Source organism: Protomyctophum parallelum (assembly GCF_964188405.1).
Source record: "Protomyctophum parallelum genome assembly, chromosome: 4".
In the NCBI taxonomy this organism is placed as follows: domain Eukaryota; kingdom Metazoa; phylum Chordata; class Actinopteri; order Myctophiformes; family Myctophidae; genus Protomyctophum; species Protomyctophum parallelum.
Genome location: NC_139700.1, coordinates 27983943 through 28006459, shown reverse-complemented (window position 1 = coordinate 28006459; position 22517 = coordinate 27983943). Strand labels below are relative to the sequence as shown.

The 22517-nt window shown below is 42.0% G+C and overlaps 2 protein-coding genes across 7 annotated transcripts in view; both read left to right on the top strand.

Moving 5' to 3' along the window:
• Nucleotides 1–3409: 3409 nt before the first annotated feature.
• The window catches only part of ankrd26 (ankyrin repeat domain containing 26), a 53752-nt gene continuing 34644 nt past the window's right edge, over nt 3410–22517 (top strand). For 4 of the 6 annotated variants that reach the window (XM_083762510.1, XM_083762511.1, XM_083762509.1 and 1 more), the window contains exons 1-15: nt 4329–4405; nt 5622–5805; nt 6177–6324; nt 9551–9665; nt 10693–10866; nt 11690–11796; nt 12692–12829; nt 14577–14713; nt 16681–16717; nt 16798–16867; nt 16955–17012; nt 17356–17555; nt 19943–20135; nt 20659–20720; nt 21053–21149. In XM_083762510.1, coding sequence (XP_083618636.1) covers nt 5739–5805; nt 6177–6324; nt 9551–9665; nt 10693–10866; nt 11690–11796; nt 12692–12829; nt 14577–14713; nt 16681–16717; nt 16798–16867; nt 16955–17012; nt 17356–17555; nt 19943–20135; nt 20659–20720; nt 21053–21149 — 1603 coding nt within the window. In that variant the 5' untranslated portion in view covers nt 4329–4405; nt 5622–5738. Of the gene's footprint in view, nt 3550–4328; nt 4406–5621; nt 5806–6176; nt 6325–9550; nt 9666–10692; nt 10867–11689; nt 11797–12691; nt 12830–14576; nt 14714–16680; nt 16718–16797; nt 16868–16954; nt 17013–17355; nt 17556–19942; nt 20136–20658; nt 20721–21052; nt 21150–22517 lie in introns of those variants that run through there. The other 2 variants (XM_083762508.1, XM_083762507.1) reach the window with 2 other exon arrangements.
• On the top strand, nt 13500–14045 carry LOC310857980 (ADP-ribose glycohydrolase OARD1-like; the record flags this gene model as incomplete). The annotated part of the gene is made up of 1 exon (XM_083764024.1): nt 13500–14045. The coding sequence occupies one exon, from the start codon at nt 13500–13502 to the stop codon at nt 14043–14045; it is 546 nt and encodes a 181-aa protein (XP_083620150.1).

The following is a 22517-nucleotide window of genomic DNA, read 5'->3' as shown; positions in this document are numbered from 1 at the left end:
GCACTGCTGGTACAATCGTTATGCGATGCTTAACCTATGGCATGCACTTCTCCCACCCAATTTGCGTCTTCACTTTTCTGTCCCCACTTTTTTCTTTGATGTTTGTGTTTTTAAAGAAACTACAAGTGAATGTGTTGTACAAACCAACAGGCCCATCTGGTATCCAGGTCTTGCTTTTCAGTCGCTGCTGTAGTACTTCAGATAGTTTTGGCGACAGAGTTGTCCAGTTCATGAACGCCAGCAGGTAGTTCAGCATCTTGTTGTCTACCGTTCTAAAGCTACAGTAGAATGATTGATCAGTTGAGTCATTAATGCATAATGCACATCAACACTCTAGCACAGTGGATTTCATATCAAGGTCCATTAATTATTCTGCATTTGAGCCACAGACCACCATTTGATGAAATTATGCCTCTCAGACCCAATACAGAATATGTTGTTGTCATTGGATAGGATTTTGTCCACAATTCCATGTTGTATCGATGTGGTACCATTAGGAGAGATGACAGGCAATTCTCTCTAGGTCATCCTAAAATGTGTCCCTTCTTGTAAATTAAGTAATGCAGATGTATGAACAATAGTTTTACTCTTGAGAGTGTAAAATGAAACCAAAGGTTTTTTGGTTTCATTTTACACCCCAGCCTGTCAAAGTGGGCAGGGGTGAGGTGGGTTCGGGGGGTGAGGCCAAGTAGGAGCCTGACCAGTTTGTTTTGGGAGGTCTGGAGCCTTGTTTTAAGGGCCTTAAAGGTGCTGTGGTACCAAGAGGTGGATGCATAGTCAAAGAAACCTTGTACGAGGGCTCCTGTTAAGGTCTTCAAGGTGTTTTTGCTGACCAGTGAGGAGATCCTGTAAAGGAATCTTGTTCTTTGATTGACTTTTTTGATTACGTTGGTGGCCATTTTATCACCGGAAAGATTAGCCTCCAGGATGGAACCTAGGTAGGTAATTTGATCTTTTCGTGTGATAATATTGTCACCCACTCTAACCAAGAAGCCATCTGCCTTGCTGAGTTTACTATTTGATCCGAAGAGGATGGATTCAGTTTTTCCCAGGTGTAAGGATAGTTTGTTATCAGCGAGCCAGGTGCAGATTCTACCGAGTTCAGAGCTGAGGGTCTTTTCAACCTGCAGCTTTTTCCTGTCCGAGACCAGCAGTGCTGAGTCATCTGCGAACAGGAACAAGTTGCAGTCACAAGCTGAAGTCATGTCATTAACATAAATTAGGAACAGTAAAGGCCCTAGTATGCTTCCTTGTGGGACACCACAGCTCACTGGGAGGGGAGGGGACAGTGTTCCGTTCACCTCCACCATCTGTTCTCTCCCCTCCAGGTAGGATTGCATCCAGCTCATTGATGTGCTATCAAAACCAATAGCTTTAAGCTTGTTAACCAGTATGGAGTGGTTCACGGTGTCAAAAGCCTTTTGGAGGTCCAGCATGACCATGCCGCAGTATTTTCCAGCATCCACCTCGTGTTTGATGTGATCGCTCAAATAGAGGAGGCATGTGTCAGTGGAGTGGGATGTTCTGAAGCCAGATTGGAACTCGTACAGCAATTTATTAGTGGCAAGATACTTTTCAACCCATGTTCATAGACTATTTTTTCCATCACTTTCAAGATGGAGCTTAGAATAGAAATAGGGCGGTAGTTGCCGGGTTCTAATTTACTCCCTTTTTTGTACAAGGGGGTTACTTTGGCCAGTTTAAAATCTTGGGGGACCTGTCCCTGTTTGATGGAGAGGTTAACTATGTGGGTGATGACTGGAGCTATGGAAAAGGCTGAGTCTCTGAGAAATTTGGAGGGAATATTGTCATGGCCAGTGGCCTTGTGGGGTTGGAGGGCACTCAGTTTTTTAAGTACCTCCTCGGTTGTTACCATTGCCATTTTAAAATCATCTTTACAAACACCAAGGTTTTTGTAGAAGGCTTTGATGTGCTCTACAGTCTACACCAAAACGCCCAGAGTGGGAGGGCAGTTTGCTAACCAGCTTTGTGCACATGACATGAATGACACAGCCTACGTTTTTCACTTCACTCGAGTGACGAGTCGTTTTGTTTGTGAGCGAAGCGGCTGTGCACTCAACTACATGTGTTCAGCTTGTTTGTGTTTGGTTTCCATTGTGTGTATAATTCCACTTTGTGCAACCGCGGCGGCGCGGCCGATCTACAAGCTCAGTCTCGATGCGTTGTGAGCTTGTAGATCTGCTCTAATTCTGCAGTGCATGGCACGGGTGGATTCATACCACATGCGATGCGATGTGCGCCGCTGATGATGCGGCCAGGCAGGTTAACTTTAGAGATCGGGGCCCCATGACGGAACGGCCGGGCGTCGCTTAACGGGAGGATGGACCGCGTTAACCGTAACGGTGCCGGAGATTATAGCTGGTAACGACGTACGGACACATGGACGGAGGGCAAAAACATTTGATACAAAAACATTTAGCCAGGCTACTTTACAGTACTCAAGCTAGTAAATGCACTTTTTTACTTTCCACCACTAAATAATACAGAGTTTAGCTATGGCAAACGTTGGACTGGAGGAAATAGGAATGATTGTGATTTGTATAACATTGGCTATACGTTTACATGGACAGTTAAATCCCCTTTTCATTCAGAATAAAAGTTAAATCCTATTAAAAGTTCTCATGTAAACACCTACAAAAACTTAAATCGGAATGAAAATGGTCAATCTGATTTAAACTTAGATCTGATGTAACTGACCGGTTTATTCCATTTTTAAATCCTATTGAAACAATTGTGGACTGTAAACACTCATTCGGATTGAAGTTCATTCTGGTCTTTCTGTGCATGCTTGTTTCCATGTAATTGGTATGGCTATATTATGCTCTTGTTTTGCGATTAATTATATTAAGAAATTATATTAGAAACCTCTCATAGGCTACAGGATACATCAAATATAAAGTAATACGGCATAAAAGTGTTTTTCTATTATTATTATTTTGTTTTACTGAAATGTAGTGTAGTAAAAGTAAAACAATTGGAAAGTAAAGTAGAAATACCTCAAAATTGTACTTTAGTACTAAAGTAAATGTACTTTCCACCACTGCATGGACGTAAACATATCCACCCGCCCCCTATCCAATCAGAAGCCTTCCCAGCCCCAAACCTGATGTGGAATGAAATAATGGGATTTAAAAGTATTGTCCATGTAAACACTCATTCGGAATGACCTTTCCCATGTAAACACGCAGCAAAAAACATTACTTCTGAATTAATTCATTCTGAAGTTTTCATTCTGAATGAAAAAGCCCTCATTACATGTAACCGCAGCCATTGTAAATCACATTACAGACTCCGAGACTACCGAGAAGAGAGATGTCGCCATCATGTGGTAACGTTTAGCCAACGCATACAAATCCTTGGCTGGTAAACCAAACTATATCTCATCCTCAAGCTGCGCTGCTGACTGGCTAAACGAACGAAACATTTGCATCCACACGAATCCTGATTGGTTCATACTGTCAACTGACCAGCATGTTTTCTTGTATCCGCTGCTCTGCTTAACAACCAACACGGCATCAACAGGTTTGTGTACGTCTCTTCAGTTTAACATGATTAATATACGAGTTTATCTTGAAAGAATGTGGACTTACATGAACGGTTGTTACGGTGTTTAGTAGTTATACCTTTACCTAGCTGGTATCGGTTGCCACTCAACGCCTTAAATTCTCACTGATCACACCATTGCTACTTGAAGCTGACCAAGCAGGAACAGTCAGATTAAAAACGTTTTATTATGCCGGGTTTGCCTTCATTTTACAAAATAATAACAACGCTCCGCGGTGCAACGCGCTGTTAGCTTATAGATCAGATATTTTAGGCTAGCGACACCATTCTTCGTGGAGGGGTGTTAGCCTACAATGTTACCGAATTCATTTCAAATGTGGCGGTTTGTATGGTTTTGTGAAGTGACGACGTGGGTGGTCTGCTCTAGCCTCTGTATGACTATGCCCAGATAGAAATGACAGCAATAATAGGCTAATACGATTTAAGGACTGACAACATTACATTATTTTTTATTTTACTTAGAAAACAGAAACTGTGTAGCCTATAGCTTAGGCTATAAGTGTATATCAGTAAAATGTATATAGTTTACTATATCAAACGTGCACTTTTACATGGAAAGTCTATTTAAACCATAAAAGTCAGCCTGTCAGTCAGTGAGTTAATATCGGAAAATTACGGAAATTATATGGATAAATAACGGTCCCCGGCCGGAACTTGCCGGAAGATACGCGAAGCATCTGTGCCAGTCTGTCCGTTACCATGGAAACGTGGTAAACCCGTTGGTTTTACAGGGACTAGCTTATAGCCGGTTGTGTTGTAAGTGTCTGTCGCTGTCTAGGCTATGTGTCAGCTGTCCGCCCTCAGTCTGAGCTCTGCACAGGTTGGTCAAATGTCGTAACCACACAATGATCCAAAACGGTGTGTTGTCTGTGTGCTGTAATTCTACTCTAAATGGTAGTATTTTTTAAGCGTGGTCGGTCGTCGGTCGCTGTGTGACTGTGTACACGTAACGTTGTCATTAGCAGGACAAGCTATAGCCAGAGTGAAAGATGAAGCAGACACCCCCACAGCCCATTTTGTAGCCTAAAATTGTGTTTGCATATTCAACTTTTTCATAGATGGCTTCATAGACTTGATGACAGCACTATCATCTGTTTTTGTGTAACTAAATTAACGTTTACTTATGTTAATGTTTGTTTTCACATGATCTTTGTTATTAATGTAGTATTGAGGGGTATTATTAATTAACCCCTCAATACTTGTACATAGCTGTTAGTCTTGACCTTTGGCTCTGTACTTGGTTGGCTCTTTTTTCTCTGCACTAAACATCATATGAAATACCACAGTTGAATTTTTCTTTGTAGTCTATAGTGGCTCTGGTGCTGACAGATGGGACTATACTAGCGATGTGGGTGAATTTCAAAAGTAGTGTAAAGTGATATGTTGTGGCTAAAACAAAGAGTTTTTGAGCGGTGCAGCCGCTCCTATGCACAGCTTTGTGTGTATGTCTGTCTGTCTGTCCATTTGAGCACAGTTGACATCATTGTGATGAAAGGCACTGCTCACTTCACACAAGTGTGATTTATTTAAATATATTATATATATATTGTTATAGATAAATTATATGTCATAGCAATTATTGCTCAGTAACAGGGGTCTGCTCTGCCTGTCTCTCCAGCTCTTTAGTTTAGTAAACAGATTTATTTTAAATTATTTTATCCAATTATCCATTCAGTACCCATTCAATTGTATAGTGCTCCAGTTTTGATCTTGTCTGCTTATTCCTTTGTATCAGTTATCACTCCAAGTTCACCCCCCCCCCCCTGTAACATGTATAAGTTCTCTCTCTCCTGATTTGATGAAAGTGGTATCCCAACCTGAAAATAGATTTTTCTGTTCACTAAAGAACTGGAGAGATTCCCTGTTCCTGAACAAACACTATAGCATCAGAATATAGAACTATTGAACACTCATTTTAACGAAAAAACATATCACAGCACCGATAATATATCCCATTTGATGTCAAAGCAGCATGCTCTCAAAACGCCGGGTGTTATATCGAGTGGCTAATCAGCTTTGCACGCCTTTATTTTTAGAGATGGGAGAGACTATAGAGAGATGCCTGTGGTGATCCTCCACCCCAGTGGAAGGTGGTGACCGGGGCGAAGCAAGGCGATGTGGCTGTGTAGCTGTCAGCCGTATAGCCGTAGACCATGAAAAAGATCTTCAGCTTCACCAGGAAGAACAAGTTCTCCTCTTCTTCCTCCTCACTCAACCAAGGTTATTATAGTTTTGCATGTTTCATTAGTTTGTTTTTTATTCTGTTTTCATCTTTGAATTTTTAGTTTTGAATTCAAGCCCACAACATTTTGTGAGCTTCAGCTTGTAGATCCGCTGTTTTTGAAGAACAATATTGGAAGATTTCAATGCTAGTCTTATGTATGAAATACTGAAACAAAGGACATCTTAGGACTAAGGACTAAAATAAATATGTGTTAGTTTTGCAAACAACACATTTCAATTAGTTATAGTTTTTTATTTTGTTTTTTAGCTATATTTTTTATTTCGGTTGAGTTTTGTCAAGTCTACGTTTTGCTATATTTGGCCAGTTTTAGTTAACTATTCTAACCCTTCCCCCTCAACGCCACCAGACAGTGGGAGTGTGCAGTCTGCACATGGCTATGAGCTGAAAGAGAAGGACCTGGGCAAGGTTCACAAAGCTGCCTCAGTGGGTGATGTGTCCAAGATCAAGCAGCTTGTCAAGAAGAATGATGTCAACCAGCCAGACAAGGAGAACAGGTGAGCAGCGGGACTCCCATCCGAGTGGTGGAAGAAGTATGCCGCTGTTTTTCACTTAAAGCTAAGCTCCACTATGTGACTTTCCTGTTCTACTCTAGATTTGAACCCAGGTCTTCTTCCGGTGCTGAAATTTGAACCACTGAGCTACTACTAGAGCATGCCTGCCTTTCTTCTCAGGGGAGACATGCAATCTTGCCCTTCAGGCAGACCTACCACTTGTCAACAGCTGACAGGATCAAAATGTCCCAATAGAAGAGCAGGGAGACAGAATACAACCATCCCAATTATACAAGTTATATTGTATTAACATTAACATATAGGCCTACACTACCATACAGATTTGACAAAATAACATTGTAATCACAAAACAAAACACTACATAGTAAAGCTTTAAGTAAATACAACAATATAGAAAGAAATACACTGTTTCAAGCAAATACACTGTTTCATTCAAATTGTTACTTGAGTAGGAGTACAAAATTATCTTTCGCTAAGCCGTAGTCCAATGCCAGCTTACCAACCTTTGCTAAACTGGCATCTGGTTCGACAAGTCATGGCCACATATCATTGGAGTCAATGTAATCTAGCCTTTGTACAGAAGATAATTTGCAGCATTAATAACAAGATTTATTAAGATTAATACTAATTAATAGTTAATACTAATACTAAGTAATAATAACACTGGTGAAAAGCTGCTGCTGGGGGACCTGCCACGGTGATTCCACCTAGTCTACCAGAGCGGTTGGAGGGGACTTTTCTCATTAATTTCCCCCAAGCTGAAATTGGCACCGGCAGGCTACACATGCAGTTGAAGTGTTTATATTTTTGATAGCAGGTGTGTATTTGTCATGGTTACGGTCAGTGACTTCCAAATGGAGTCTTGGGGTCGGGTTCGTGTTCAACAAACCATATCACAAAGCAACTCGTATAGTACCACACTGTTCGTGTTTATTCATCTATTTATTCAAACAAGGGTTCCTTTAATCCTTTTCTAACATTGGGTGGCGGAGATGTAGGGGGAGAAGTTTGGTGAAAGGTCTAGTCACTGCATGGCTTAACAATATACCTAAAGTACCAAAAGTAAATTTATTATTATTATTATTATTATTATTATTATTATTATCTTTTTTATTTGAATTTGTCAAAATCTTTCAGAAATCTACAAGCTTTGCGTGAGGGTCTACTCTAAATCAACCTGCCATGGTTTAATTTACATTAATGATCCCTATTGATTCTCCCTCTGCTCATCCATTTTCCCAGCTAAAATAAGTACAGGTATGCTTGAACCAAAATAACCAGAATAGCATGTGTGATAAATGTTATCTTATCAGACTTGTTGGAGTTTAGACACTGGGTCAAATGAACTTGACACTTAAAAGCCTACATGACATTATTTTGTTTCTTCTTATGTTTCAAAGTTGGATCTAGTTACCTCTGACCGGTAGTAATTGAATTGGGAGTTTTAAGTGGAGTGCCTAAGCTCATTTACACAAATGATTTCTCGCTAATGAGAATCGATAGCGAGGCACCTGCTATTAATTAAATGTAAAAATGAACAAATTCAAATTGGCACAGAAAGACATTGTCAGGTGCTCTTTATAAGTGTTTGAGACAACCCTAAGCAACAATATTTCTAAGACCTACAGTAATGACATAAATAAAATGTATCCCAGTGCACATTAATACCTGTTAGAAACAATAGAAATATAATTATTTCCAGGGAAATTTTGGCTTTTTATAGATTATCCAATCAGTTTTCTAAATCCATAGTTTGTACAAATCATGTTTTACAATGTGTACTGTATTCTATGGTTTGTAACATATTTAAACAAACCATAAATGTACAGACCCCTGTTTAATAACAGGGGTCTTCCTGTCTCTCCAGCCAAACAGAAAATACATTTTCAGGTTCAAGGTTTTGCTTTATTGTTACATCTAAGAGTAAAACCTATTTTAGCAGACGAAATTAGAACTGGAACACAACCTGATTAATGATGTTTATGGAGTTATCTCTCCTGAAATACTGTAGGTGTCCCATCTGTAAATCCATTTTTACTAAAGAGCTAAAGAGCTGGAGAGACTATCATTGGTCTCTGTAGCAATGATTACATTGTCTCCACCAGCCGAAGGCATGGGAGGGATGGGGAGAGTATGTTTTGCACTCTGTCTGTTTGTCCGTCCGTCTGTCTGCGTACAGCTAATCTCCGGCACCGTTGGCCCGGTCGATGCCAAACTGCACACACACTCCCTGGATGCCAACGACGAACCTATAGCGCCACCATGAGGCCAATTTAGGAAAAACACATTTCTGTATATTACTTGTACATATTTTATCCTTACATCACGCAAATTGGTATACACTATCTCCATAGTCATGTAATCAACACGCACCTGTCCGCTTTCCCATATACCATCCAGATTGGCTAAGATTGCCTTTCAAAGTTTGCGGGATTGTTCCATTTTGAACAAAATGTCTCAAATCTTGAACACGGCGTGTGATTTCTGTGAAATTATGCACACACAATCCCACTAGGCAGAGGAAGAAATGCAACTTAAATGTTTATACCTAACTGCACCGATCTGTGTACAACTTTGTATGCGCACTACTACACGTTATGAATACACTGTTATGCCCTGTTATACAATCACGAGAAATGGTAAATGGTGCATTTATATAGTGCCTTTCCAAGGTGCTTTATTTGTGCATTACATTCACCCATTCACACACACATTCATGGCTGCGGAAACCATGCAAGGCACCAACCAGCACATCAGGAGCAATTAGGGGTTCAGTGTCTTGCTCAAGGACACTTCGACACCAACTCTGGGGAGCCCAGGTTCGAACAGGCAACCTTGCGGTTGCTATCCAGCCACTCTACCCCTGAGCCACCGTTGCCCCACCAGACAACAGATTATTGCAAAAAAACAACAAAACATGTTTGTAATACTCCTACACATTTGGCCCAAGCATCACAAAAGCTATTATCCTGGTTTTAGACCAGTCCCCCGAGAGGCACTTTTTCTAGTTTGTCTCTGTAGCAATGGAATCTATAATTGCTACACAGTATTAATAAAGAGCGTTACCCTTTTAACAAAACATGTGTTCTTTTAACCAAAAATATCACTTGTACACTTTTTAATCAGTTCCTTGTTTTGAACAGAGATACCTCGGCTCAGTGTGTGAAGGTTTGCATGTAAAACATCACCACCCTTTTCTCTGTTACAGGACAGCTCTTCATATTGCCTGTGCCAATGGCCATGTGGAGGTGGTTCACTTCCTGGTTGAGGGCAAAGCCAAGCTTAACCTATGTGACAGTCAAAACAGATCCGCCTTGATGAAGGTAATTGCCATGGATCTTTTCCACTTTAAGAACTATGTGAGCCAGCCTTGATGTGCCATCTAATGTATTTCACGGGATGTCATGCATTTGTTTGCTATGGCTCGGTTTCAGATAATGTTTTCAGAACCACATTTGGGCCTTGCTCAGGAAGTAGTACTACTAACCCTGAGATCGTGAAACCCAGAACATAGAACTTCAAAGTAAACAAGAAAAAAAACTAAGTACCACAATTGTTTTGGTCGTGTTGCGGCGTGCTATGAGCTTGTAGATCTGCTATGTTTTAACTCTGTGGTTCTCAACCAGTGGTCCGGGGACCACCAGTTGTCCTTGACGAGGTTCCAGCTAAATGATGGAAAGTTGGTAACCATGTGGACCCTTATTAGATATTTTTCTCTTTCTCGAGAGTGTAAAATGAAACCAAATTAACCTTTACTGGTCCATTTGTGTTTCATTTTACGCTCTCAAGAGTAAAAACTATTGTTAAAAATCTGCATTACTTACTTACTTAGAGAAGGTAGAAGAATTGTTATTTTGATCAATGTTTGCTTGTTAGCTCTCCTAATGGTACCACCACATCAAAGCAGCATGGGACTGTATACAATATCTTATCCAACGACAACTAAATATTCTTAAGTTTAGCCTAAGTCCGAGAGGTTAAATCATGTCATCAAATGGTGGTCTGTGGCTCAAATGCTGAATAAATAATGGACCTTAATATGAAAAGGATTGAAAACGACAGTTTGAGCTAATGTTCTTCCCCCAGAATATGAATGCTGTGCCTCAAGTGGTAATTAAAGGACCACTTTTCAACGTATCTTCATATAATTGGTCCTCACTAATGATCATGATAAAGTAGCAAAAAATAAATAAAAAATGTAGTGTCTCATAGGAGGGCTTTGGGCAGTTCAGAAAGAAAAAATAAATGGTGGTATTTTATCATGATCATTAGTGAGGACCAATTATGTGAAGATGGGTTGAAAAGTGATGAAGTGGTAATTAAGTGTGTACTCCGTGTCCACCACGGCAGGCGGTGCAGTGCCAGCATGAACGCTGTGTCAGCATCCTGCTGGAGAACCATGCAGATCCCAACCTGGCGGACACCAATGGGGACACAGCCCTGCACATGGCTGCAGCCATCCCTTCCATCTCCTCTGCTGCACTGCTGCTGGAGCACAGGGCTGCCGTTGACGCCCAGAACAAGGTGACTCCCCCTGTCTGCATGTGGGGCCAACTGACTGGCACAGCACGTTGTTCTAGGCCTCAGACCCCAATGGTTCTCAATTGTTTTTAATATGATTTTGGCCGCAGACCCACATCTGAAAGTACCACCCCCCCCCCCTCATCCCAGTACAAGATTTGTGTTGTTAAAGCGGTTTTAAAATATATTAAACGTTTTCCAATGTTTTTTTCAGACTTCATGTTTGAATTGGTAAAACTAGCAATAGAATGTTCAGAAGCATCTTCCATACCCTAAAGCTAGTATATATTTTTTGGTTATTTTCTTTTAATCATCATTGTTCTAGACTGTTTTTTCAGTAACAGGATTCTCTCCATATCTTTACCTCCAGCTCTTTATTAAACAGAAAATACATTTCAGGTAGGTGGTAAAATGTCAGGAGAGAGTATCCATTTATCAGCTTAATTTCTTTTGTATCATCATTTCCAATTCCAACTTCACTGGTTTAATCTGTATCTTGTCTGATTTCTCTATCCTGGATAGAATTGGTATTCCCACCTGAAAATACATTATTTTATTTAATAAAGAGCTGGAGAGACATGTAGACCTATGTTACCGAACAAACACTCTAACAATGAGTGGCATCAGAATATAGAGCTATTTAACAGTTATTTTACCAAACAAAATCGCTTACCCTACCTGTTAATTGTCTCTGATATTTCATAAAAGCATACATACAGCGCTGATTTGATGAGGGTCCTCCTTTCACATTGTTTCACAAATCACGGATTGGGACATTTTTGTTGTGAGATTTGTTTTAGCTTTAATCCCTGTGATTTGCTTCCAGGAGGGTGTCAGCCCCCTGACCACGGCAATTCGTAAGAGTCACGTGGAGATGGCCGAGTTTCTCCTCAAGGATGGTGCCGACATCAACGTTAAGGACCAGGATCAAAGGTCACTTGCTGGTCAACATGCATTACGTTTCTGTTGGGCAGAAGCATCCTATCTATATTTTAACTTTTTGTGATTTTTTTTGCCCCACCTACACTTACTACAGCGTCACACAGAAGTATCAATAGCAGATCTGCAAGTAATCTGGACAAATAGTGTAACTAGACGATTTTAAAGCACCGTAAATCAATTTTTCTTTTTTTTTTGCCGCATTTGAAAATATAAAATAATTAAATATGGCCCGTTTTGGCCATGGTACATTATTGGTTTGTTCAATTGCACCAGTCATTTCTTTGTATATATCTTGTAAAGATACATTTTTCATATCTGCCCCGTGCAACAGAAATGTATTTATATGTTCAAAACCAAATTCAATCAATTCAATCATCAATCACAATTATTTGTACCACAATTAATCCTCAATTGATATCTTCTGCCGAAATGGCTGGGTACTGACCAGTGTGGTTTTTGTCAGGACAAAATCTACGGTTGATTTTGTTCGACTAAAATGTATTTTGGCAGGCCTTGATGCCGTCGTAATGACTGATTTTACACTTGCTGAAAATAGCAGATCTACAAGCTCACAACGCGTCGCAGCGCAACATGTTGTGAGCTTGTAGATCTGCTATTTTCAGCATGCAACCAAGTGTAAAATGACTTCGGATCTCTTGTCCACTAGTACCCTTCCTAGCATTTTAGTCTAGTTTTTAGCTGTTGACGAAATTGTCAATATATTTAGTCTTAGCTTTAGTCATCATAGCTTAGTTTTCATTTAGTTTCGATTTAATTTTCGTCAGTGAAATAAAGTAGTCGACGAACATTTTTCGTCTTAGTTTTAGTCAACGAAATCAACTACTGACACTGTGTAATACCACTGTCATTGTCACTCTGCCTAAAGGACACCATTGATGCTGGCTGCTGGAAACGGACATACGTGCATGGTGCGACTGCTCCTGCAGTTTGGCGCCGACATTACACTGCAGGACGCCAGTGGCTGCACCGCTGACAGCCATGCAGTGAGGAATCAGCACCATGCGTAAGCTCTTTTAAAAAAAATTGCATCAATCCGGCTTCTAACTTGCGCACTCCACACACTCACAAGTCTCACGTTTTAGCTCTGGCCCCAAACAATTTAGTTTAAAGTGTCATAGTCTTGCGTAGCCAGCAACTATTCCACAATCTCTGAATGCTGAGATAGTCTGGAACTACACCTCCAGAATTATGAGTAAGGAAGCTGACATTTCGGGAGGAGTCTCCACTTCCACTTTATCACTTACTCATGATAGAGCTTCCGTTGCTCCAGACTGTATGACGGAAGCATTTGAAAATTGCAAGAGTCTTTTAGTCTTGAGTCTGGCAACGCAAGACTAAAAGTGTCACAATATGAAATGGACTAAGGACTGTTAGGACTACAGGTTGGCCTTTCAGTCTCTGCTCTGATAGTTACACGCTGGTGGAAGCTTCCTTGGCATCCGGAGGTCACTGCTATTTGCTCTGTGTGTGGGTCGACTATTGCATCATCACTGTGATGTCAGTCACGCCCAAATATGGAGCTCTATGTCAGTATTAGTAACCCCTATTCCGCTGGTATCATCACAACCACTTCAGTGTTGTAGGTGCCAGTTACATTGATTGGGTTCGTTTTGCAGACAGTCTTCAAACTTCAAATTGCTCTACTCTACGATTCGTCGCCACCAAAAGCCGTCATGTCAAGTACACCAACCAAGTCTGCCGGCTGGAGCCCGAATCTTGTGAGTGGGGATCTTTTCTCCTGTCCCGAGGACGAGTCTTTGGCCCACTGCATCAGCGAAGACTGCCGCATGGGGAAAGGCATTGCGTTGCCCTTCAAGAACAAGTTTGGCGGCGTGGACGAGCTGAAGGCACAGGGCAAGGTCCCGGGACAGTGTGCCGTGCTGAAGAGAGGTGGGCGGTTCATCTACTATCTGATCACAAAGGAACGGGCCCATGACAAACCCACCTACGAAAGCCTCCGACAGAGCCTATTGGACATGAGGTCGCACTGCATGGAGAACGGCGTAACCGATGTATCGATGCCGCGGATCGGTTGTGGCCTTGATAAACTGAAATGGGATAACGTCAGTGAGGTATTGAAGGACGTTTTCCAACACACTGGTATCTCTATCACAGTCTACAGCCTCCCGGAGAAGGGCACATCTAAGCCACAGCAGGGACCTAGGCCAAAGACGTCACATCTACACAGGACTGGGTTGACTCCTCGTGTGCTAGAATAAAATCGTACAACATAACCACCACTCACGTCCTGAGTACCGACTTCAGCTGGAGGTAGTGATTTCTTCATTTAAAGGACCCCCAGTTTGATATGCAATTAGGCAAAGAGTGCCATAACTTCCATTCCTGAGTACAAACATCATCAGATGGGGAACTTGATGCCCCCAAACATGGTCATCCCTAACCCCAATCTCTGAGCCTGAGCAGTGGTGTGGTCGTACGTGGTTGTACCACCCAGGCACCCACACTCCCTGCCGTCCCCCATAAGACGCCAAATCAATACAATTTTTATATTCAGAGAGGTTTAAATTCCAAATATTACCATGGCAGTCCTCAACCAGGTATTTGGACAACCCCACCAGAAGGGTTGATTATCGATTGGGCTTTTTCAAATTGATATAGTGCCAGACCCGGTCAATCATGGTCTTTTTTTTTGTTTGGCAGAGGAAAGTTTGAACAATGCTGTGCTGCTGGGGGGACGCTCAGAGTCTCAGACAGTTATTTTAGTGTTCAATGTTGTGTCTCTGTCTCAGGTGTTCACTCCTCATCATTGAGCATGGCACCAAGCAGAACATCATGCTGTCCCTGTCTCATCAGCTTCCCAGCAGAAGTCCTCTGCGTGGAAGTGAAGCAGCCTTCTCTCTGGGAGGACCAGCCACTGACAAAGACGGTATAGGAAAACTACAGCTAATCAAACTGATCTCCATCGCATGTAACGATTTATCGTAAATCGATTAAGTAAAATTGTGATGCAAACAGCAGAGGGCGTTTAAAAAAAGAAAAAAGCCTAGTATTACTTGATTATTAAAAAAACTATCGATCTATGAAGCAATCGATCAATACCCGATCGCTATTTTGGGCATGGGTGAAAAGTAAAAAAAGAGAAATCGTGAGGGGCACTCTTACCATCATACATAATCACACATCTCATTCAGTGCACAGCAAATAATTTCCATGGTACACACAGACACACACAGCTGGGCATATAGAGGGCTGGCACCCCCTGGGGCGGCAGTGAATAAGTCACCATCCATCATCACTGGATCATGGAATTTTCTATTGTACATCATATACATTGCGGGTTTTCAGCGAGCTCACGCAGTTTCTGCAGGAACTGCTTTTGTAGTTATTCAAAGGAATCAATGGTTGCATTCCATTGGCATTGAAGAATTGCTATGTGGTTGTGTCAGACTTGGTATCGGATGCCTGTTCATCACTGACTTTGATTATGTTATTTATTTTGTCTCGGGATTATTTCTTAAAATCCTCCTTTGCCAAAATGAGAAATCTCTGGTTTCTCTAATGACAATTAATCCAGAATTAATAGTATTTTATTTTCCGTTCGTTAGCTGCTTTTTAGCATCCATCGCTAGCCTCCGATGGCTCCCATGGTGTGACGTCATCTATAACTCCTTCGATTTTAAGATTTTATTATTAACTTTTAACACATTCAGACCGTACGTGTGGGAACGTCATAACTAATCCAACCGACGGATTCATAGGACGTGTGTACACACGCATTTTCATTGATATCAAACGAGAGTAAAATATTCCGATTATTTTTTGGGGTCTTTAAAACGACCCCAAACATATTTGGGGTTGTCTACTCAGTATCTTGTGAGCATCCCAGTTTTAAGCTTGATTCAGTATTTTTAGGTACCGGTATTTGATATTTAGCTGCCCGCCCCCTTCCTATACGAACCCATTGTAATTTCAAACTCCACTAATATGTGGGGGGTCCCATGTTTTTTCTATAACTTGTTTTTCATTAATTTAATGACAATATGTATTGTATTTAATTGTTTTCATTTCCCCCCAAAATTACAAACGAATTAAAAAAAGTTATTGAAAAATCACACCCGTGTGAAGTGAGGGGTGCTCTTATCATCTACTGCTTCATTGTTTTCTTTGTGTAGCACAGAAATAGCCAATTTGCTCGTCTACATATGACGTAAATTCTCCATTCATTGTCAATGGGAATTTAATGTTTGTTAGGACAAAAATCTACATAGCTGAATATAGGAGGGCCTAACGGTCCCCTCACGCATTAGAAGGACAAACTAACTAGAAGGACAATATCATTCACCAGAACCAAGGATGGGTGTTTTAAATGAGTCTAACATGGTTAAAATGGAGTTTGAAGTTACAATGGATTTTTATAGGAAGGGGGCGTGTCTGAAAAATACCAAATATCTAAACACTGAAGCAACTTAACTGTCTGGGGAGCTCAGAAACGCCTGAGTAGACATTAAAATGTCAAACTAAAACATTTTCACAAATTGTGCCCTTTTGAGGAAATTTGTATAAAAAAATCACACTTGTGGGACGTGAGGGGCGCTCTTATCATCATACATCACAATAGTCATTCCGGCCATTCACTTTTGGCGTCTTCACTTTTCTGCCCTCACTTTTATCTTCAATATGTACTTTGCTCAGCCAATCAAATCGTTGCTATGGGGTGATCATCCAATCACAAGCCAATGTTTGTGTTTACACAAACCCGGAAAGCTGGGCATAGGAGGCGCTATCGCCCCACTGAAATAATTAGTTTTAGAGAATAGAGTTTTAAGCATATTTTATTTCCCGTGCTAATATCGTTAAGCACAATATTTGACTACACGTTGTACTGTGTTGCAGATACTGAGGACAATTCACAATCTGAGTCGGCAAGTCGGTGAGTAGGCCTATACATTTCTCTTGGCGGTACGTACACTCAGTTAGTTGTTCCTTCTCAAATCCTTCTTCCCTGTTCAGGGCTTCAAAAAGTGCCGTGGATGATTGGCCATCATCAGGAGACGATGACGAATTAGATTTAACACCAGAGGTGATTGTTCACATTTATTTGTTACTGAAAGGATTGATTCAGATGCACACATTATTTTGTCACATTCTCCCTTCCTTGTCTTTTCAGAAACCACAGAAAGTGAACTTGAAGAAACTGATTGCTTCCAAGAAGGGAGAAAATGCTGGTAATAGTCCCCCCCTTCCCTCCCCCCCTTAATAGATTGAGGTTGTCTGACAGTGGTGGACAAAGTATACTTAAGTATTCAAAAGTACAAATTACAGTACCTTTTCTTTATCAATGCGTCGCTGTATTAACATTTTTAACAATTCAAAAATACTAACTGGGTTAATTGGTTCATTTTAGTATAAGTTCGGGTCCCAAGAATCCCTTGGAAATGTAGTGGAGTCAAAAGTAAATAATTTCTATTTTGAAGTGTTGCAGAGTGAAAGTCATATACTTAAAAAATCCAACTTAGTCCACCACTGTTGTTTTGGTCGTAGTAACCTCTTGCCCTACCTTTCCTGTAGCTTCCACACAACCCGACAGATCCTCAAGCGGTGTCGCGTCTGCGCCCGAGAGCCAGCACAGAGTCCTCCAGAGAACCCCGTCCTTCCCTAAGGCTTTACCAGATAGCCAAGCTCCTCACAACCCATTAGCTCCCCCTTCTGCTCCCTTTTCCATTGAACCTCCCCGGATGACGCACACCCTTCTCCAGAGCTCCAGAAAGGTAAAATAATCATGTTAATAAAACGTCAGTTTATAAGGTCTGTGACATGTTCCGTGTTTTCTCCCTCTCCTTCTATTCCTGCACCTCAATGCCTCCGGTGGAACTGAGCCAGAAGGTAACAATGCCACCTCACAGCAGCCTTCAACTAGCAGAACGAGATCAGACTCGCCTGAGGGGAGCCCAGAAGCAGAAAACTCTGAGGAGGAGGAGGAGGAGGAGGAGGAGGAGGATGAGGAGGAGGAGGAGGATGATGAGGATGAGGAAGAGGAGGAGGATGATGATGATGATGAAGAGGATGATGAAGATGACGAAGATGATGACGACGACGACGAAGATGTTGAAGACGAGGATGAGGAAGATGAAGAGCAAGACGGTGAGGAAGAGGAGGGTGACAATGTTGCTGTCTCTGTCCCAGAGAAGAACACTGGAAGGCATATACAAGAGCCCCCCTGTGCTGGAACCATCGAGGTTAGTGGTGGCGGCACAGATGAACCTACTGACATGTCTGACTGCACAGCAGCTGGTGCTGCTCTCGTGGGTACGGCTGAGGACGTAGAGGCACAGAAGAACGCAATGAGCGCAGAGGGCACGACTAACAAAACCGTCACCACAGCAGGAACCTCAAGTATAGGTTTGCCGATGACACTAGACCTAGAGGATGGCTTCATTGTGTCAGCCATCAGGGTAGAAGCCAAGTTTTCCGATGAGGATGACAGCCTTGGAAAGGTTCACGAAGGAGATTTTGATAAAGAAGGCGATGGCGATCTTCCAGAAGGTGATGATCGTGGCATTGATTCCGGGAGTGATGAACCAGACCATGGTGATACGATATGGAATGACAGTGATGATGACGTTGAAGTTGATCAAAAGGTTGCTTCTGGTCGCTCCACAGTACTCGCCAGGAGAAGCCGCATGATAGCCGGGGGAGAGAGAGAGGACGGTTCTTTAACACCTAAAGACGACGACGAGGGATTAAATGACAATATTTCTAAAGCAGGGAAACGCAGATCATCATGGGGCTCATCATTAGACGAAAGTGACGATGACAACCGCGTCTCAACAACAGAAAAGAGTGACAGAAACGAGGACACGTTTGAACAGGATGGTCAAGGATCAGAGGAGCTGCCAGGCCCAACAGTCACTCCCCATTCAAAATGCATATCGCCAGAACCAGATCCAAAACTCGATACACCGATGTCTTCCTCCTCACCGCGGCTCCTTCAGTCTAGTTATGGATCCCCAACAAAACAGAAGGTGGTTGAATCCGAAACGCAGTGGGATTCTTCTTCAAGTGACAGCAACCCAAAAGATGGGGCCTTCACTATCAAAGGTGATATGTTGATGGTTTCAGCAGAAGATCAAAAGCTGTCCGAAGAACAGCAACTTTCCGATGACTCTTGGGAAGATGACAAAGATGTCTCCCCAGCACTGTCACAAGAAGCTGAGGGTCAAAACGCCAACGGTAAGGTAGGAAGTAATGGATCAATTGATAAACCTGCAAGTAAGGAAGGAAAATCAGAAGAAGAGAAAGAAGATGACAACAGTTGGGATGATGACGACGACGACGACGACAAAGAGCCTGCGCAAAATGAAACGTCTCGCCACCAGGCAGAAAGTTCAGAACATGGACATACTACTGGTGTTTCTCTGTTACACCAGAAAAAAGAGCAAAAGGAAGCTGACTCTGATATCTCTGAACCTGAAAACTATGATAAGGAAGGAGAGGATGACCATGTTCCAGTGTCCGTTATCTGTGGGGATGAAGATTTGTCAGAGGATGACATGCAGAATGAAAAGGGGCTCGCAAGTGATAAGGAAAGGACAGAGGATTCTGACAGCCAGGACCAAAAGCTGCGGTACGATTTCGTCAGTGGCTTGGTCAAAGTGCCCGACGCAGGAGAGGATTCCGACAACACCCCCGATGGATGCCTGAGTGACGAGGATGAAGGGCATGAGTCTGCGCATGAGGACGAGCCTAGATTAACTGCCTTTGTTTCATTAAGCAGTAAAGACGACATGGTCGATACAGAGGCTGTGAAGCAGGCCCACTGTGATGGATCCTCTGATGAGGAGTTACCCCACACCGACATAGACCAAGTTCACGTGGATTCACCTGTTGAGCTAGAGGACAGGGACAAGGGAAGGACAGAGTTCAGAAACACCAAAGAGGCAGAGAAACAGGTAAACCAAGTTGTGTAGGTGGCAGCTAGTGTATAGATATGTAGTGTAAGTAGGTGGCTCCTGCAGATGTAGCATTGTAGGTATTTGGCCTCTGTAAAGTCAACAGTCGTGGTAAATGGCACTGTGTGTTTGTACATGTCTGTAAGTGGCAACAGCATTTGGTATACCACTTCATTGTGGATGAAATGCATCTTTTCATTGTACAGAAAGAAGATTCCACAGAAGATGACGAGGAGGAGGAGGAGGAGGAGGAGGAGGAGGAGGATGAGGAAGGTAACTACAGAGATGAGGAAGAAGGAGACAATGAAGTGGACAAGGAGCATTTTGAAGAGGATGGAGACTCGCCCGTTACCAGCACACCAGGGCCAGAGAATGAAATCTGCAAAGACAAGCAAAGGGGTAAGGACTAAGGAGTGAATCATGAAATACAATTATGTGGCTTACCCCATAATGGGCCATTTTTAAATGCAAAAACTAGAGAACTATGATAAACTATGAAATAAAGGTCCACAGAAAATATCAGTGTATTGACCACTCTATTAATTATGTAATAAGCAATATTTCACGAGAGGGTGTGTTTTACTCACATGTAATATTGCAATTACACAACGGTTACCCTTAAAACTAAGATATTTGCACACAAAAAAGAAATTGTTAATGACACATGTAGCCACTACGACCACAAATCCCAAGAAACTCGCTAGCCTAGCAACCCAGTCAGCTGCACTCTGGGAGAACAGAGCAGCTGATTTCTGTGTTTTGATTTGATCATCATGCTCGTTTGAAGCAACCAATCAGATTGCTTCCTCGAAACGACCTGTTAGTATTATTAATTAACTAATAATTGGCAAACTGCCAAATGCTCCACAGATATGTCTTTGACCAACATTTTAATCAGTCCTCCATAACGTGTCGTCCACAGATTTCCTGTCAGAGTTGGGTCTTGAGAAGGGAGAGGAAGAGGAGGACTCATGGGACTCTGAGGCACAGTGGCATTTATTTATGACATGTCTTTATAAGATCACACACATTGTTTTTTTTTTTTTTTTAAGATATTTTTTTGCGGCTTACGCCTTTATTGATTTTTTAAGGGATAGAAAGTAGGCTGACAGGAAACGGGAGAGAGATGGGGGGATGACATGCGGTAAAGGCCGTGTCGGGTCCGGGAGTCGAACCCGCGGCACACCGCGACTGGATCACCAGTCCGGTGCCCAGACCGTTACGCTACGGCCTGGGCCAAGATCACACACATTGTTATTCACGTTGTTGTTCTTTACAGTTTACACGTGAGTTTACGTGATCTTTTTAATTTTCAGTCCCGCTCTGAAAGTCCCCAGAAGACACGGCATGAAGCGGAGAAGAGCTCGGTTGCCAAATCTCCCATGTCTGTTGTTCAAGAGGAAAATAAAGAAGGTAAATCCTCTTTGTTTTATCCAACAAAATAACTAATGACCAACATTAGAGCTTCAGCCTCCATTTCATGCAGCAGAAACATTATGGCCTTAATAAATTAAAATAATAATAATATAATAATTGTATTGTTGACGGTGCTGCAAGTGATATTTATAGTCTCAACAGCGATGATTTCAATCAGAATATAGAGCTTATATCAGAATATGTAGTGTCTGTTCATTAACAGGGGAACTGAGCTGGTCCAGAATTTTGTCACTTCAAATTTCAATTGTTTATTATATATCCTGTTCTCTGACCTGATTGTATGCTGACCTGAAAATGCATCTTCTTTTGACTAATAGCTGGAGAGACGGGTAGAGTAGTAGACCACCTGTTATTGAACAAACACACTATAGCAATTATAGCGGCATATAATCGGAATGCACTTGTGTCCGCCACCAAACGAACCGTGCTTGTCCGCCATATGTAACAGAATGTTACATATGTTCTCCTTTGTAGACCTGTTTTATGTTAGGATGGCCGTTCTAGAGCCCTGGAGGAGTGTAGACAGCCCCAGAGGCTGCCAGGCACTGCTGGGTAGGAATGTCTGTCTGAAAAGCAGCATGTTCACCATGTCAGAGGACTCACCATCATATCATGATCATTATACTGTAGGCGAATGCATGCCCCCCTGAACCCGAGCATTGAAACCTATATACTCTATTGATATTTTCCATAACTTTATGGCACACGTTATATTGCCATGTGCCCATCCACATGGTGATGGAGGAGGTATAAACAAAATGCTAAGATAATGCGAATGCAGACTAGCCAACACTAAAACTCAGGACTCCTGGATCGCTGCCCTTCACACCCTCCTGTCTAACATCAGGTCCACGTTTCTGATGTGGTCCGCCCATGTGACATCAAATTACATTCTCTCTGATGTGGTCCGCCCATGTGACATCAAATTACATTCTCTCTGATGTGGTCCGCCCATGTGACATCAAATTACATTTGTAGCATTCTTGTGTAGATGTCATCCAGGGCCTTTTTTTCTTTTGTTTAGCAAACCCCTTTTTCATATTGTATCCTCGTTTTGAAATGTAGATGCCATATGCAGGCTGAGACTAGAATGAACAGAACCGTAACTGGTGTTCATTGCCTAATCACACACCTTCATGGCACGCTCATTAACCACACGCTCAACTGCATGGACACGCTACTTGTAGTGGCCTGGCTTCATGGAATAGCATGCTGTGCAAACTAATCCACTTGGCTCTTTCCCATTATATTATAGGGTACTTAATCCAGAACCTTCCAGAACCTGAAACCTTCCAGAACCTGTGAAGTTCTGTGATGGTTTTCTTTGCATACGTTTCTAATTAT